At 48.2% G+C, this 17023-nt stretch overlaps 1 protein-coding gene across 1 annotated transcript in view; it reads right to left on the bottom strand.

Moving 5' to 3' along the window:
* The window catches only part of MEGF8 (multiple EGF like domains 8), a 128481-nt gene that overhangs the window by 93131 nt on the left and 18327 nt on the right, over positions 1-17023 (bottom strand). The window contains exons 9-15 of the mRNA XM_085564531.1: positions 13753-13913; positions 12335-12448; positions 10215-10495; positions 8711-8755; positions 6736-6895; positions 5616-5779; positions 866-1137 (exon numbers count right to left, since the gene is read on the bottom strand). Coding sequence (XP_085420657.1) covers positions 866-1137; positions 5616-5779; positions 6736-6895; positions 8711-8755; positions 10215-10495; positions 12335-12448; positions 13753-13913 — 1197 coding nt within the window. The remainder of the gene's footprint in view (positions 1-865; positions 1138-5615; positions 5780-6735; positions 6896-8710; positions 8756-10214; positions 10496-12334; positions 12449-13752; positions 13914-17023) is intronic.

Below are 17023 nucleotides of genomic sequence, written 5' to 3'. Positions count from 1 at the left end.
AATTCAGAAAATTCCCAAATAATCCCAAAAAAGTTCCCAAAAATTCCCAAATTCCCGGATTTTTTACCAAATTTGGGCTCCCTGCCCAGCCTGGCCAGCAGCACCAGCTGTGGGATCAAGGCCCCAGATCCCATCCAAAATCTCTCAAACAATACCCAAAAAATGCCCCAAAATTCCAAAAATTTCCCCAAAAATCCCCCCAAATTCCCAAGTAATTCTGAAAATTCCCAAATTTTCCCCAAAACTTCCCGATTTTTTCTTCAAAAGTACCAAAAATCCCACCCAAAACCCCCCAAACCCCCCCAAAACCCCCCTAAAACTCCATTTTACTCCAATATACAGCCCCAGAACCACCCAAAAATTCCCAAAAAATTCCCAAAAATTCCCGAATTCCCGTTTTTTGCCAGCTCGGTGGAGTTGGGCTCCCGGGCCAGCCGGGCCACCACGGCCAGCCGCTGGATCCGGGCCCTGATCCCACCCAAAACCCTCCCCAAAATCCCAAATAATTCCCAAAAAATCCCCAAAAAACACCCAAAATTCCCAAATAATTCAGAAAATTCCCAAATAATCCCAAAAAGGTTCCCAAAAATTCCCAAATTCCCGGATTTTTTACCAAATTTGGGCTCCCTGCCCAGCCTGGCCACCACCGCCAGCCGCTGGATCCCGGCCCTTGATCCTTTCCAAAATCCTCCCCAAAATCCCAAATAATTCCCAAAAAATCCCCAAAAAACACCCAAAATCCCCAAAATTTCCCCAAAATTCCCAAATAATTCTAAAAATTCCCAAATTTTCCCCAAAAATTCCCAAACTTTTTCCAAAATCCCACCCAAAACCCCCCCAAAACCCCCCTAAAACTCCATTTTACTCCAATATACAGCCCCAGAACCACTCAAAATTCCCCCAAAAATTCCCAAAAAATTCCCAAAAATCCCTGAATTCCCGTTTTTTTACCAGCTCGGTGGAGTTGGGCTCCCGGGCCAGCCGGGCCACCACGGCCAGCCGCTGGATCCGGGCCCAGACGTTGGGGCCGGGCCCGGCCGGGCCCAGCAGGGGATGCAGGAACCCCCGGAACTGCAGCAGCACGGCCGCGTCCCCCGGGGGGGTCAGGGTGATGGTGGCACTCCGGATCAGAGACACCTGGGCAGAATTCCAGGAAAAATTGGGAATTTTGGGATTTTTTGTGAATTTTTGGGGGGGTTTCCCTCAGTTTGGGAGCCCCACTGGGGTGCAGGAAGGTCCCGGGTTCATCCCAGGGGGGGTCAGGGTGATGGTGGCGCTCCGGATCAGAGACACCTGGGTGGAATTCCAGGAAAAATTGGGAATTTTGGGATTTTTTGGGATTTTTTGTGAATTTTTGGGGGGATTTCCCTCAGTTTGGGAGCCCCATTGGGGTGCAGGAAGGCCCTGGGTGCATCCCAGGGGGGGTCAGAGTGAGGGTGGCGCTCCGGATCAGAGACACCTGGGCAGAATTCCAGGAAAAATTGGGAATTTTGGGATTTTTTGCGATTTTTTGGGGGGGTTTCCCTCAGTTTGGGAGCCCCATTGGGGTGCAGGAAGGCCCTGGGTGCATCCCAGGGGGGTCAGGGTGATGGTGGCGCTCCGGATCAGAGACACCTGGGCGGAATTCCAGGAAAAATTGGGAATTCTGGACATTTTTGGGATTTTTTGTGGATTTTTTGTGAATTTTGGGGGGATTTCCCTCAGTCTGGGAGCCCCATTGGGGTGCAGGAAGGCCCCGGGCACGTCCCCTGAGGGGGTCAGGGTGATGGTGGCGCTCCGGATCAGAGACACCTGGGCGGAATTCCAGGAAAAATTGGGAATTTTGGGATTTTTTGTGATTTTTTGTGAATTTTTTGTGAATTTTTGGGGGGATTTCCCTCAGTTTGGGAGCCCCATTGAGGTGCAGGAACCCCCGGAACTGCAGCAGCACGGCCGCGTCCCCCGGGGGGCTCAGGGTGATGGTGGCACTCCGGATCAGAGACACCTGGGCAGAATTCCAGGAAAAATTGGGAATTTTGGGATTTTTTGTGATTTTTTGTGAATTTTTTGTGAATTTTTGGGGGGATTTCCCTCAGTTTGGGAGCCCCACTGGGGTGCAGGAAGGTCCCGGGTTCATCCCAGGGGGGGTCAGGGTGATGGTGGCACTCCGGATCAGAGACACCTGGGGAGAATTCCAGGAAAAATTGGGAATTTTGGGATTTTTTGTGAATTTTGGGGGAATTTCTCTCAGTTTGGGAGCCCCATTGGGGTGCAGGAAGGTCCCAGGTGCATCCCAGGGGGGGTCAGGGTGAGGGTGGTGATCCGGATCAGCAATACCTGGGGGGGAATTCCAGAAAAAATTGGGAGTTTTTGGGAAAAATCTGGAATTTTGGACATTTTTGGGATTTTTGGTGAATTTTTTGTGAATTTTGGGGGGATTTCCCTCAGTTTGGGAGCCCCATTGGGGTGCAGGAAGGTCCCAAGCACGTCCCCTGGGGGGGTCAGGGTGATGGTGACACTCCTGATCAGCGACACCTGGGGGAGAATTCCAGGAAAAATCGGGAATTTTGGACATTTTTGGGATTTTTGGTGAATTTTTTGTGAATTTTTTGGGGGGATTTCCCTCAGTTTGGGAGCCCCATTGGATGCAGGAACCCCCGGAACTGCAGCAGCACGGCCGCGTCCCCCGGGGGGGTCAGGGTGATGGTGGCACTCCGGATCAGAGACACCTGGGCGGAATTCCAGGAAAAATTGGGAATTTTGGGATTTTTTGGGATTTTTTGGGGGGGTTTCCCTCAGTTTGGGAGCCCCATTGGGGTGCAGGAAGGCCCTGGGTGCATCCCAGGGGGGTCAGGGTGATGGTGGCGCTCCGGATCAGAGACACCTGGGCGGAATTCCAGGAAAAATTGGGAATTCTGGACATTTTTGGGATTTTTTGTGGATTTTTTGTGAATTTTGGGGGGATTTCCCTCAGTCTGGGAGCCCCATTGGGGTGCAGGAAGGCCCCAGGCACGTCCCCTGAGGGGGTCAGGGTGAGGGTGGCACTCCTGGTCAGCGACACCTGGGGGGGAATTCCAGGAAAAATTGGGAATTTTGTACATTTTTGGGATTTTTGGTGAATTTTTTGTGAATTTTGGGGGGATTTCTCTCAGTTTGGGAGCCCCATTGGGGTGCAGGAAGGTCCCAGCCACGTCCCCTGAGGGGGTCAGGGTGAGGGTGACACTCCTGATCAATGACACCTGCAGGGGAAATTTTGGGGATTTTAGGGGAAAAATTGGAATTTTGGGGGAAAAATCTGGAATTTTGTACATTTTTGGGATTTTTTGTGAATTTTTTGTGAATTTTGGGGGGATTTCCCTCAGTTTGGGAGCCCCACTGGGGTGCAGGAAGGTCCCGGGTTCATCCCAGGGGGGGTCAGGGTGATGGTGACACTCCTGATCAATGACACATACCAGGGAAATTTTGGGGAAAATCAGGAGTTTTTGGGAAAAATCTGGAATTTTGGACATTTTTGGGATTTTTGGTGAATTTTTTGTGAATTTTTGGGGGATTTCCCTCAGTTTGGGAGCCCCACTGGGGTGCAGGAAGGTCCCAGCCACGTCCCCTGAGGGGGTCAGGGTGAGGGTGACACTCCTGATCAATGACACCTGGGGGAGAATTCCAGAAAAAATCAGGAGTTTTTGGGGAAAATCGGGAATTTTGGACATTTTTGGGATTTTTTGTGGATTTTTTGTGAATTTTGGGGGGATTTCCCTCAGTTTGGGAGCCCCACTGGGGTGCAGGAAGGTCCCGGGTGCATCCCTGGGGGGGTCAGAGTGAGGGTGACACTCCTGATCAATGACACCTGCAGGGGAAATTTTGGGGATTTTAGGGGAAAAATTGGAATTTTGGGGGAAAATTGAGAATTTTGGACATTTTTGGGATTTTTGGTGAATTTTTTGTGAATTTTGGGGGGATTTCCCTCAGTTTGGGAGCCCCACTGGGGTGCGGGAAGGTCCCGGGCGCATCCCTGAGGGGGTCAGGGTGAGGGTGACACTCCTGGTCAGCGACACATACCAGGGAAATTTTGGGGAAAATTGGGAGTTTTTGGGAAAAATCGGGAATTTTGGACATTTTGGGGATTTTTGGTGAATTTTTTGTGAATTTTGGGGGGATTTCTCTCAGTTTGGGAGCCCCATTGGGGTGCAGGAAGGTCCCGGGTGCATCCCAGGGGGGGTCAGGGTGAGGGTGACACTCCTGATCAATGACACCTGCAGGGGAAATTTTGGGGATTTTAGGGGAAAAATTGGAATTTTGGGGGAAAAATCTGGAATTTTGTACATTTTTGGGATTTTTTGTGAATTTTTGTGAATTTTGGGGGGATTTCCCTCAGTTTGGGAGCCCCATTGGGGTGCAGGAATGTCCCAGCCACGTCCCCTGAGGGGGTCAGGCTGAGGGTGACACTCCTGGTCAGCGACACATACCAGGGAAATTTTGGGAAAAATTGGGAATTTTTGGGAAAAATCGGGAATTTTGGACATTTTTGGGATTTTTTGTGAATTTTTGGGGGATTTTTTGGGGGGTTTCCCTCAGTTTGGGAGCCCCATTGGGGTGCAGGAAGGTCCCAGGCACGTCCCCTGAGGGGGTCAGGGTGAGGGTGACACTCCTGATCAATGACACCTGCAGGGGAAATTCCAGAAAAAATCGGGAATTTTTGGGAATTTTGGGGATTTTTTTGGAATTTGGGGGATTTTGGGGGGGATTTGTTGCACTTTTTTGGAGATTTTTTGCGATTTTTTGGGAGGTTTTGCAATTAGGTTTTATTTTGGGGAGATTTTTGGGGGAAATTTGGGGAATTTTTGAGAATTTTGAGGGGAATTTTGAAATTTTTTCAGGATTTTGGGGGATTTTTGGAGGGTTTTGGGGAATATTGTGGGATTTATTTTTTAGGGATTTTTAACAGATTTTGTGGATTTATTGGGAATTTTTTGGGATTTTTGGGGATTATTTTGGCATTTACTTTTCAGGGATTTTTGATGGGTTTTGCCATTATTTTGGGAATGTTTTGGGGTTTTTTTGGGATTTCTGGGGGATTATTTTGGGATTTCTTCCTTAGGCATTTTAGAGGGGTAGATGGGAATTTTCAGAATTTTTGGGGATTTTTGGGGGGAAATTTTTAGGATTTTTTCGGGGGTTTTTGGGGCTCACCTTGTTGTGCTGGAACACCTTTTTGAGCCAATGTTGGTGGATTTTTGGTCATTTTCATTGGATTTTTTTCCTATTTTCAGCCAAATTTTGGGGATATTTTGAAGAATTTTGGGATTCATTTTTGGGCCATTTAAAATCCATTTAGCGGGATTTTTGGGTCATTTTTGCTGCATTTTTTCCTTATTATTTTCATCCAAATTTCGGGGATATTTTTGGGGCATTTTGGAGATTTTATTGGATTTTTTTTGGTGCTTTTTTTTTTGGAAGATTTTTGGGGCTCACCTTTTTTGTCCAGGACTCGATTTTGGGCCGTTTTAATCCAATTTTAATCCGATTTTTCCCGATTTTAACGGGATTTTTTTGATTTTTCGCGGCGATTCCGGGGCCGGTTCCGGGTGCAATTTTCCCCTGGATTTTTTGGGGTTTTTTTGGGGGTTTTTGGGGCTCACCTTGTCGGGCTGGGACTCGTTTTTGGGGTGTTGGAAGGTCAGCAGGTGCAGCCCGGGCGGGACCCCGCGGCTGCGGCACTGCGGGAGCTCGGTCAGGAAATCGGCCCGGGGCCCCCACCAGCCGTGGGTGCCCGAGATCTGCCCCACGTGGCAGCGGGAGCGCTCTGGGGAGGGGAAAAACGGAATCAGCGACCCCAAAAACCCCAAAATCCACCCCAAAATTGAAAATATCCGCCCAGAAAACCCCCAAATCCACCCCAAAATTAACAAAATCCAGAAAAAAATGCCCCAAAACTCCCAAATCCGCCCCACGTGGCAGCGGGAGCGCTCTGCGAGTGGCAAAAACGGAATCAGCGACCCCAAAAACCCCAAAATCCACCCCAAAATTAAAAATATCCGCCCCAAAAACCCCAAAATCCACCCCTAAATTAACAAAATCCAGAAAAAACTGCCCCAAAACTCCCAAATCTGCCCCACGCGGCAGCGGGAGCGCTCTGGGGGTGGCAAAAACGGAATCAGCGACCCCAAAAACCCCAAAATCCACCCCAAAATTAAAAATATCCACCCCGAAAACCTCCAAATCCACCCCAAAATTAAAAATATCTACCCCAAAATTCACTTTTTCCCTTTCCCCCCACATTTCCCCCCCAAAAATCCCGTTTTTCCCCATTTTCCCTCAATTTTTCCCATTTTCCCCCCATTTTTTCCCTTTCCCCACCCCATTTTCCCCCCATTTTTCCCCATTCCCCATTTTCCCCATTTCCCCCCCATTTCCCCCCATTTTTTCCCATTTCCCCCCATTTTTTCCCTTTCCCCCCCCATTTTCCCCCCATTTTTTCCCCTTTTCCCCCATTTTCCCCCATTTCCCCCCATTTTTCCCCATTTTCCATTTTTTCCCTTTCCCCGCCATTTCCCCCATTTTTCCCCATTTCCCCCCATTTTTTCCCTTTCCCCGCCATTTCCCCCCCATTTTTCCCCATTTCCCCCCCATTTCCCCCCATTTTTCCCCATTTTTCCCCATTTTTCCCCATTTCCCCTCCCCATTTCCCCCATTCCCCCCCCAAACTCCCCATTTTTCCCCGTTTTTCCCGTTTCTGCCCGTTTTCGCCCCGATTCCCACCTGCCAGGGGCACGCAGGTGTCGTTCTGCACGCACCAGCCGAAGCGGGGGGGGGCGGGGCCGCCGGGGGGGGGCGGATTTTGGGGTCCCCCCCCGAAGGCCAGGCAGGACTCGCAGTCCCCCAGGAGCCGGGAGAGCCCCGGGCAGGCCCGGGGGGGACACTGGGCAGAAATTCGGGGAATTCACCCCAAAATCCACCCCTAAAACTCCCCAAAATCCCGTTCAAATACCTCCTGAAATTCCGTAAAAATCCACCCAAAAATCCCCCCAAAATTCCATCAAAATCCCCCCAAAAACTCCCCAAAATCCCGTCCAAATACCTCCTGAAATCCCATCAAAATCCACCCAAAAATCCCCCCAAAATTCCATCAAAATCCTCCCAAAAATCCCCCCAAAATCCCCAAATTCCCCAAAGCCGGGAGAGCCCCGGGCAGGCCCGGGGGGGACACTGGGCAGAAATTCGGGGAATTCACCCCAAAATCCAGCCCAAAAACTCCCCAAAATCCCGTCCAAATACCTCCCGAAATTCCGTGAAAATCCACCCAAAAATCCCCCCAAAATTCCATCAAAATCCACCCCAAAAACTCCCCAAAATCCCGTTCAAATACCTCCCGAAATTCCATCAGAATCCCCCCAAAAATCCCCCCAAAATTCCATCAAATCCCCCCAAAATCCCCCAAAATTCCCATATTCCCCAAAGCCGGGAGAGCCCCGGGCAGGCCCGGGGGGGACACTGGCAAAATTCGGGGAATTCACCCCAAAATCCACCCCAAAAACTCCCCAAAATCCCGTTCAAATACCTCCTGAAATTCCGTAAAAATCCCCCCAAAAATCCCCCCAAAATTCCATCAAATCCCCAAATTCCCCAAAGCCAGGAGAGCCCTGGGCAGGCCCGGGGGGGACACTGGCAAAATTCGGGGAATTCACCCCAAAATCCAGCCCAAAAACTCCCCAAAATCCCATTAAAATACATCCTGAAATTCCGTCAAAATCCACCCAAAATTCCATCAAAATCCCCCCAAAAATCCCCCCAAAATCCCCAAATCCCCCAAAGCCGGGAGAGCCCCGGGCAGGCCCGGGGGGGACACTGGCAAAATTCGGGGAGTTCACCCCAAAATCCACCCCAAAAACTCCCCAAAATCCCGTTCAAATACCTCCTGAAATTCCATCAAAATCCACCCAAAAATCCCCCCAAAATTCCATCAAAATCCCCCCAAAAATCCCCCCAAAATTCCATCAAAATCCCCCAGGAGCCGGGAGAGCCCCGGGCAGGCCCGGGGGGGACACTGGGCAGAAATTTGGGGAATTCACCCCAAAATCCACCCCAAAAACTCCCCAAAATCCCGTTCAAATACCTCCTGAAATTCCATCAAAATCCACCCAAAAATCCCCCCAAAATTCCATCAAAATCCACCCCAAAAACTCCCCAAAATCCCGTTCAAATACCTCCCGAAATTCCATCAAAATCCCCCCAAAAATCCCCCCAAAATTCCATCAAAATCCCCCCAAAATTCCTTCAAAATTCTGTCAAAATCCCCCAAAAAATCCCCCCAAAATTCCATTACAATCCACCCAAAATCTCCTCAAAATTCCATCAAAATCCCCCCAAATTTCATTAAAATCAACCCAAAATCCCTCCCAAAATTTCAACAAAATCCACCCAAAAATCTCCCCAAAATTCCATCAAAATCTCCCCAAAATTCCATCAAAATCCCCCCAAATTCTCCGAAAATTCCTCCCAAAATTTCATCAAAATTCCTCCCAAAATCCCTCCCGAAATTCCATGAAAATCCACCCAAAAATCTCTTCAAAATTCCCTTTAAATCCTCCAAAATTCCCATTTTTCCCCCCAATTTTTACCCAAATCCCACCAAAATTCCCCCAATTTTTTCCCCAACCCTCCCCAATTTTTTTTCCAAAATTTTCCCCGATTTTTTCACCCGAATTTTCCCAAATTCTCCCAAATTTGGCCTCACCTGCTCCGGGGGGGTCCCTGAGCTGCAGCCGGGATCCGGCTCCTCCTGGAGATCCAAAAAATTCCGGAATTTTTGGGGGGAATTTTGGGAATTTTTGGGGGATTTTGGGGAATTTTTGGGGGGAGTTTTGGGGTTATTAAAAGGGATTTTGGGCAATTTTCAGGAGGAATTTTGGGGGTTTTTAAAGGGATTTTGGGGGTTTTTTAAAGGGATTTTGAGGAATTTTGAGGGGAATTTTGGGGTTTTTAAAAGGGATTTTGGGCAATTTTTGGGAGGAATTTTGGGGGAATTTTAAAGGGATTTTGAGGAATTTTGGGGTGAATTTTGGGGATTTTTTGGGGGATTTTGGGCAATTTTTGGGAGGAATTTTGGGGGAATTTTAAAGGGATTTTGAGGAATTTTGGGGCGAATTTTGGGGATTTTTTGGGGGATTTTGGGCAATTTTCGGGAGGAATTTTGGGGTTTTTAAGGGATTTTGGGGAATTTTTAAAGGGATTTTGGGGATTTTTGGGAGGAATTTTGGGGGAAATTTTGGAGTTTTTTAAGGAATTTTGGGGAATTTTTAAAGGGATTTTGGGGATTTTTGGGGGGAATTTTGGGGGAAATTTTGGAGTTTTTTAAGGGATTTTGGGGAATATTTTGAGGAAATTTTGGGTTTTTTTAAGGGATTTTGGGGGATTTTTAAAGGGATTTTGGGGAATTTCGGGGGGAATTTTTGGGAGGAATTTTGGGGTTTTTCTGGAAGGGATTCAGGGACTTTTGGGAAGAAAAACTGAAATTTTGGGGAATGTTTTGGATTTTTTTTGCATTTGATTTGTGATTTTTGGGGAATATTTGGGAATCTTTGGGGGGAACATTTGGGGATTTTTTTGGGAATATTTTGGGCTAAATTTGGGAGGTTTTAGGACAGAATGTTGACATTTTTGGGGTTTAATTTTCATTCTTTAGCTGTAATTTCACCATTTTTGGGGGGAATTTTGTGATTTTTGTGGGGATTTTCGGGGGGCCATTCCAGGCCTGTGACGTGGGGATTTTTGGGGTGAATCTGGGGGGTTTTGGGGTTTAATTTTCATTTTTTAGCTCTAATTTTGTGATTTTTGGTGGGAATTTTGGTATTTTTGTGGAGATTTTCGGGGGGCCATTCCAGGCCTGTGACGTGGGGATTTTTGGGGTGAATCTGGGGGATTTTGGTGTTTAATTTTCATTTTTTAGCTGTAATTTCACCATTTTTGGGGGGAATTTTGGTATTTTTGGGGGGATTTTCGGGGGGCCATTCCAGGCCTGGTTGAGGACTGTAATTTTGGGATTTTTGGGGTGAATCTGGGGGATTTTGGGGTTTAATTTTCATTTTTTAGCTGTAATTTCAGCATTTTTGGGGGGAATTTTGTGATTTTTGGGGGGAATTTTGGGATTTTTGTGGGGATTTTCGGGGGGCCATTCCAGGCCTGGTTCAGGCCTGTGACGTGGGGATTTTTGGGGTGAATCTGGGGGATTTTGGGGTTTAATTTTCATTTTTTAGCTGTAATTTCACCATTTTTGGTGGGAATTTTGTGATTTTTGTGGGGATTTTCGGGGGGCCATTCCAGGCCTGTAATTTGGGGATTTTTGGGGTGAATCTGGGGCGTTTTGGGGCACTCACGCTCTGCTGCAGGACGAAGGAGGGCACTTTGTAGGCTCGCAGGTCGCCCCGCGGGGTCCCCGAGAAGCCGCCGGCCACCAGCAGCACCTGCCCGGCCAGGACCCCCGAAACGTGGGAGTAGCGCCCCCCGCCGGGGGACCCCGCCTCTGCAATTGGGGTTCGGGCCTCAGATTTGGGGTGAAAAGAGCAAAAAAAAATCCCAAAACCAAAAAAAAAAACCCCAAAAAAAAACCCCACCAAAAACCCCCAAAATCGCCTCAAAAATCGCCCCGAAATCCAACCCAGCGCCACAAAATTCCCCCCAAATCCCCCCAAAAACCCCAACCCCAAAATTCACAACGAAACCAAAAATAACCCCCCCAAAAAAATCAAATTTTGCACCAAAATCCCCATTTTCGCCCGTATTTGGCCCATATTGTACCTGATTTTTTGCCCAAAGTCGCCCCAAAATCCAACCCAGGACCCCAAGATCCCCCCAAAAATCCCAACAACAAAATTCCCCCAAAAAATTCAAATTTAGCACCAAAATCCCCATTTTTTACCCATAATTTGTCCATTTTTTACCCTATTTTTGCCCAAAATCACCCCAAAAATCCCACCCTCAAAATTCCCCAAAAACCCCCCAAAAACTTCAAATTTAGCACCAAAATCCCCATTTTTTTACCCATAATTTGTCCATTTTTTACCCTATTTTTGCCCAAAAACCCCCCAAAAATCCCACCCCCAAAATTCCCCCAAAACTCTCCCAAAAAAATCAAATTTTGCACCAAAATCCCTTTTTTTGCCCATATTTGGCCCATTTTTTACCCCATTTTTCACCCAAATTCCACCCAAATTTTGCCCCATTTTCACCCAGATTCTCCCCAATTTTCACCCAATTTCCACCCAAATTTCAACTGAATTTTGCCCATTTTTCACCCAATTTCCCCCCAATTTTCACCCAAATTCCCCAATTTCCACCCAAATTCTGCCCCATTTTCACCCAGATTCTCCCCAATTTTCACCCAATTTTCACCCGAATTTTGCCCATTTTTCACCCGATTTTCACCCGATTTTCACCCAATTTTCACCCGAATTTTGCCCATTTTTCACCCAATTTTCACCCGATTTTCACCTGAATTTTGCCCATTTTCCCCCTGATTTTCACCCAATTTTCACCCGAATTTTGCCCATTTTTCACCCAATTTTCACCCGATTTTCACCCGAATTTTGCCCATTTTTCACCCGATTTTCACCCGATTTTCACCCAATTTTCACCTGAATTTTGCCCATTTTTCACCCAATTTTCACCCAATTTTCACCCAATTTTCACCTGAATTTTGCCCATTTTTCACCCAATTTTCACCCAATTTTCACCTGAATTTTGCCCATTTTTCACCCAATTTTCACCCGATTTTCACACAAATTTTGCCCATTTTTCACCCAATTTTCACCCGATTTTCACACAAATTTTGCCCATTTTTCACCCAATTTTCACCCAATTTTCACCTGAATTTTGCCCATTTTTCACCCAATTTTCACCCGATTTTCACCCGATTTTCACCCGATTTTCACACAAATTTTGCCCATTTTTCACCCAATTTTCACCCGATTTTCACCTGAATTTTGCCCATTTTTCACCCGATTTTCACCCGATTTTCACCCGATTTTCACCTGAATTTTGCCCATTTTTCACCCAATTTTCACCTGAATTTTGCCCATTTTTCACCCGATTTCCCCCCGATTTCCCCCCGATTTTCACCCGAATTTTGCCCATTTTTCACCCGATTTTCACCTGAATTTTGCCCATTTTTCACCCATTTTTCCCCCAATTTTCCCCCGATTTTCACCCGAATTTTGCCCATTTTTCACCCATTTTTCCCCCGATTTTCACCCGATTTTCACCCGAATTTCGCCCATTTCCCCCCGATTTCCCCCCCGGTTTGCCCCGCTCCCCGATTTCCCCGATTGCGCCCATTTTTGCCCAATCCGGGGTTTTTTGGCACCGTGGCCGAGCTGCAGCGGCTCCCCGCGGCTCCAGCGGTGGCAGCGCAGGTGGTACAAGTGCAGCCCCTCCTCGTAGCACTTCTCCTCGTGGTAGTGCGTGTGCACGTTCCCCCCTAAAATCCGGCAATTCTGGGGCCTTATCCCGAAATTCGGGATCCTTGGGGGCGGTGGGAGAGAATTCCCAAAAAAAACCCGGAGAAAATCGGACGAATTTTGGCAGAAAAATGGAATTTTGGGGGCAAAAAATTGAATTTTTTTTTTGTTTTTACACCCATTTTGGAGGGTTTCCGTCTTTTTTCCCAAAATTTTGGAGATTTTGGGGATTTATCCCAAATTTTGGGACCGTTGGGGACGTTGGGAGAGAATTCCCAAAAAAAACCCGGAGAAAATCGGGCGAATTTTGGCGAAAAAATGGAATTTTTGCGGAAAAAATTGAGTTTTCGGGGTATTAATGTCTATTTTTAAGGGTTTTTGGGGGTTTTTTGGGAAATTTGGGGCTTTGTCCTGAATTTTGGGATTGTTGGGGGGGTTGGGAGAGAATTCCCAAAAAAAACCCGGTGGAAATCGGGTGAATTTTGTGAAAAAATGGAATTTTGGGGGGAAAAAATTGAATTTTTGGATTTTTTTAAATGTCATTCCTCTGGGATTTTGATGGGATTTTTGGGATTTTCCCCATCTTTTGGGAATTTTTTTGGGAATTCCGGGAATTTTGGGATTTGGGCTCTCCCCACATCTCCCAGTGATGGCGACATCATCAAAAACCCAAAAAATTCTCCCAAATTTGGGATTTTTAAGGGATTTTCACCATTTTTAATGGGATTTTGATGGGAATTTTGGGATTTTTCCCGTTTTTTCGGTAATTTTCTTGGGAATTCCGGGAATTCTGTGCTCTCACCGAACAGCACCATGTAGTCCCCGATGAGGGAGGCCCAAAGATCCCAAAATTTGGGATTTTTGTGGGATTTTAATGGGATTTTGGTCATTTTTGTGCCATTTTTATGGGATTTTTGGTCTTTTTCCCATTTTTTTGGGAATCATTTTGGGAATTGCGGGAATTTTGGGATCTGGGCTCTCTCCACATCTGCCAGTCATGGTGACACCTTCAGAAACCCCAAAAATTCCCCAAAATTTGGGATTTTGATGGGATTTTCACCATTTTTAATGGGATTTCCATGGGAATTTGGGGATTTTTCCCATTTTTTCGGGATTTTTTTTGGGAATTGCGGGAATTTTGGGATCTGGGCTCTCTCCACATCTGCCAGTCATGGTGACACCTCAGAAATCTATAAAAAGTCCCCAACATTTGGGATTTTGATGGGATTTTGACCATTTTTAATGGGATTTCGATGGGAATTTTTGGATTTTTCCCGTTTTTTCGGGAATTTTCTCGGGAATTGCAGGAATTGCGGGCTCTCACCGAACACCACCATGTAGTCCCCGATGAGGGAGGCGCTGTGGAAGGCTCTTTCCCGGGGTCCCCCCTGGGACCCCCCCCCAAATTCCCCCCGGGCCCGCAGGGAGCTCCAGTGGCGTCGCTCCAGGTGGAAAAGGTCGGAGGAGTTCACCCGGACACTGAACCTGCACCAAAAAACAACCAAAATCAGCAAATTCCCACCCAAAATCCCAAAAAAACGGGAAAAAAACGGAGCTCCCAGCAAAAAAATGGCAAAAAAAATGGGGAAAAACGGAGAAAAAATGGGGAAAAAATGGGAAAAAATTGGAAAAATCCAAAATAAAGCCCCACAAAAATCCCTCAAAATGAGACCTCAAAATTCCCACAAATTACCCCAAAATGAGCACAAAATAAAGCCAAAAATCCCAAAAGTTTCCCCTAAAAAAGAGCCCGGAAAAGGCCCCCAGATCTCGCTCCCAGTGCAAACCAGTACAAACCAGTAACAAACCAGTACAGACCAGTACAAACAAGTCCAAACCATAACCCCAAAATCCCCTAAATTCCCCCTAAAATCCATGTAAAATCCCACAAACCCCCCCTAGAACCCCTCTAAACCCCCCAGATCTCTGTCCCAGTCCCTCCCAGTGCCTCCCAGTACAAACCAGTACAAACCAGTACAAACCAGTGCGGACCTGGCGGTGGAGGGCCGGTGTCCCCCGTAGACCAGCAGGCTGCGGGTCGGGGGGTGGAAGAGCAGAACCCCCCAAAATCCCCCAAAACCCCCTAAAACCCCCCCAAACCTCCCCAAAACCCCCCCAGATCTCTGTCCCAGTGCCTCCCAGTACAAACCAGTACAAACCAGTAACAAACCAGTACAAACCAGTACAAACCAGTCCCTCTCACCACCCCAAAATCCCCTAAAATCCCCCTAAAATCCATTTAAAATCCCCCTAAAATCCATTTAAAATCCCATAAACCCCCCCTAGAACCCCTCTAAACCCCCCCAGATCTCCGTCCCAGTCCCTCCCAGTACGAACCAGTAACAAACCAGTAACAAACCAGTAACAAACCAGTACAAACCAGTCCAAACCAGTCCCTCTCACCACCCCAAAATCCCCTAAATTCCCCCTAAAATCCATGTAAACCCCCCTAAAACCCCCCAAATTCCCCCTAGAACCCCTCTAAACCCCCCCAGATCTCCGTCCCAGTGCCTCCCAGTACAAACCAGTACAAACCAGTACGGACCTGGCGGTGGAGGGCCGGTGCCCCCCGTAGACCAGCAGGCTGCGGGACGGGGGGTGGAACAGCAGAACCCCCCAAAATCCCCCCAAAATTCCCTAAAACCCACTCAAACCACCCCAAAACCCCCCCAGATCTCTGTCCCAGTCCATCCCAGTGCCTCCCAGTACAAACCAGTACAAACCAGTAACAAACCAGTAACAAACCAGTACAGACCAGTACAAACCAGTCCCTCTCACTACCCCAAAATCCCCTAAATTCCCCCTAAAACCCCCTAAAATCCCATAAACCCCCCCTAGAACCCCTCTAAACCCCCCCAGATCTCTGTCCCAGTGCCTCCCAGTACAAACCAGTACAAACCAGTAACAAACCAGTACAAACCAGTCCAAACCACAACCCCAAAATCCCCGAAATTCCCCCTAAAATCCATTTAAACCCCCCTAAAACCCCCCCTAGAACCCCTCTAAACCCCCCCAGATCTCTGTCCCACTCCCTCCCAGTACAAACCAGTACAAACGAGTAACAAACCAGTACAGACCAGTACAAACCAGTCCCTCTCACCACCCCAAAATCCCCTAAATTCCCCCTAAAATCCATTTAAAATCCCCCTAAAATCCATTTAAAATCCCCTAAAACCCCCCCAAACCACCCCAAAACCCCCCCAGATCTCTGTCCCAGTGCCTCCCAGTACAGACCAGTACAAACCAGTGCGGACCTGGCGGTGGAGGGCCGGTGCCCCCCGTAGACCAGCAGGCTGCGGGAGGGGGGGTGGAAGAGCAGAACCCCCCAAAATCCCCCAAAATCCCCTAAAACCCACCCAAACCACCCCAAAACCCCCCCAGATCTCTGTCCCAGTCCCTCCCAGTACAGACCAGTACAAACCAGTAACAAACCAGTACAAACCAGTCCCTCTCACCACCCCAAAATCCCCTAAATTCCCCCTAAAATCCATGTAAACCCCCCTAAAACCCCCCAAATTCCCCCTAGAACCCCTCTAAACCCCCCCAGATCTGGTTCCCAGTGCCTCCCAGTACAAACCAGTACAAACCAGTACGGACCTGGCGGTGGAGGGCCGGTGCCCCCCGTAGACCAGCAGGCTGCGGGTCGGGGGGTGGAACAGCAGAACCCCCCAAAACCCCCCAAAACCCCCTAAAACCCACCCAAACCACCCCAAAACCCCCCCAGATCTTGCTCCCAGTCCCTCCCAGTCCCTCCCAGTACAAACCAGTAACAAACCAGTAATAAACCAGTACAAACCAGTCCCTCTCACCACCCCAAAATCCCCTAAATTCCCCCTAAAATCCATATAAACCCCCCTAAAACCCCCCTAGAACCCCTCTAAACCCCCCCAGATCTCTGTCCCAGTGCCTCCCAGTACAGACCAGTACAAACCAGTGCGGACCTGGCGGTGGAGGGCCGGTGCCCCCCGTAGACCAGCAGGCTGCGGGAGGGGGGGTGGAACAGCAGAACCCCCCAAAATCCCCCAAAACCCCCTAAAACCCACCCAAACCACCTCAAAACCCCCCCAGATCTCTGTCCCAGTCCCTCCCAGTACAAACCAGTACAAACCAGTGCGGACCTGGCGGTGGAGGGCCGGTGCCCCCCGTAGACCAGCAGGCTGCGGGACGGGGGGTGGAACAGCAGAACCCCCCAAAACCCCCCCAAAATTCCCTAAAACCCGCCCAAACCTCTCCAAAACCCCCCCAGATCTCTGTCCCAGTCCCTCCCAGTGCCTCCCAGTACAAACCAGTAACAAACCAGTACAAACCAGTACAAACCAGTCCCTCTCACCACCCCAAAATCCCCTAAATTCCCCCTAAAATCCATATAAACCCCCCTAAAACCCCCCTAGAACCCCTCTAAACCCCCCCAGATCTCTGTCCCAGTCCCTCCCAGTACAGACCAGTACAAACCAGTAACAAACCAGTAACAAACCAGTACAAACCAGTACAAACCAGTCCCTCTCACTACCCCAAAATCCCCGAAATTCCCCCAAAAACCTCCCTAAAATCCCATAAACCCCCCTAGAACCCCTCTAAACCCCACCAGATATGGC

This window comes from Lonchura striata, chromosome 33, assembly GCF_050655825.1.
Source record: "Lonchura striata isolate lonStrDom1 chromosome 33, ASM5065582v1, whole genome shotgun sequence".
NCBI lineage: Eukaryota > Metazoa > Chordata > Aves > Passeriformes > Estrildidae > Lonchura > Lonchura striata.
Note: the sequence above shows the minus strand (reverse complement) of the source record. Positions and strands in the feature narration are given on the sequence as shown.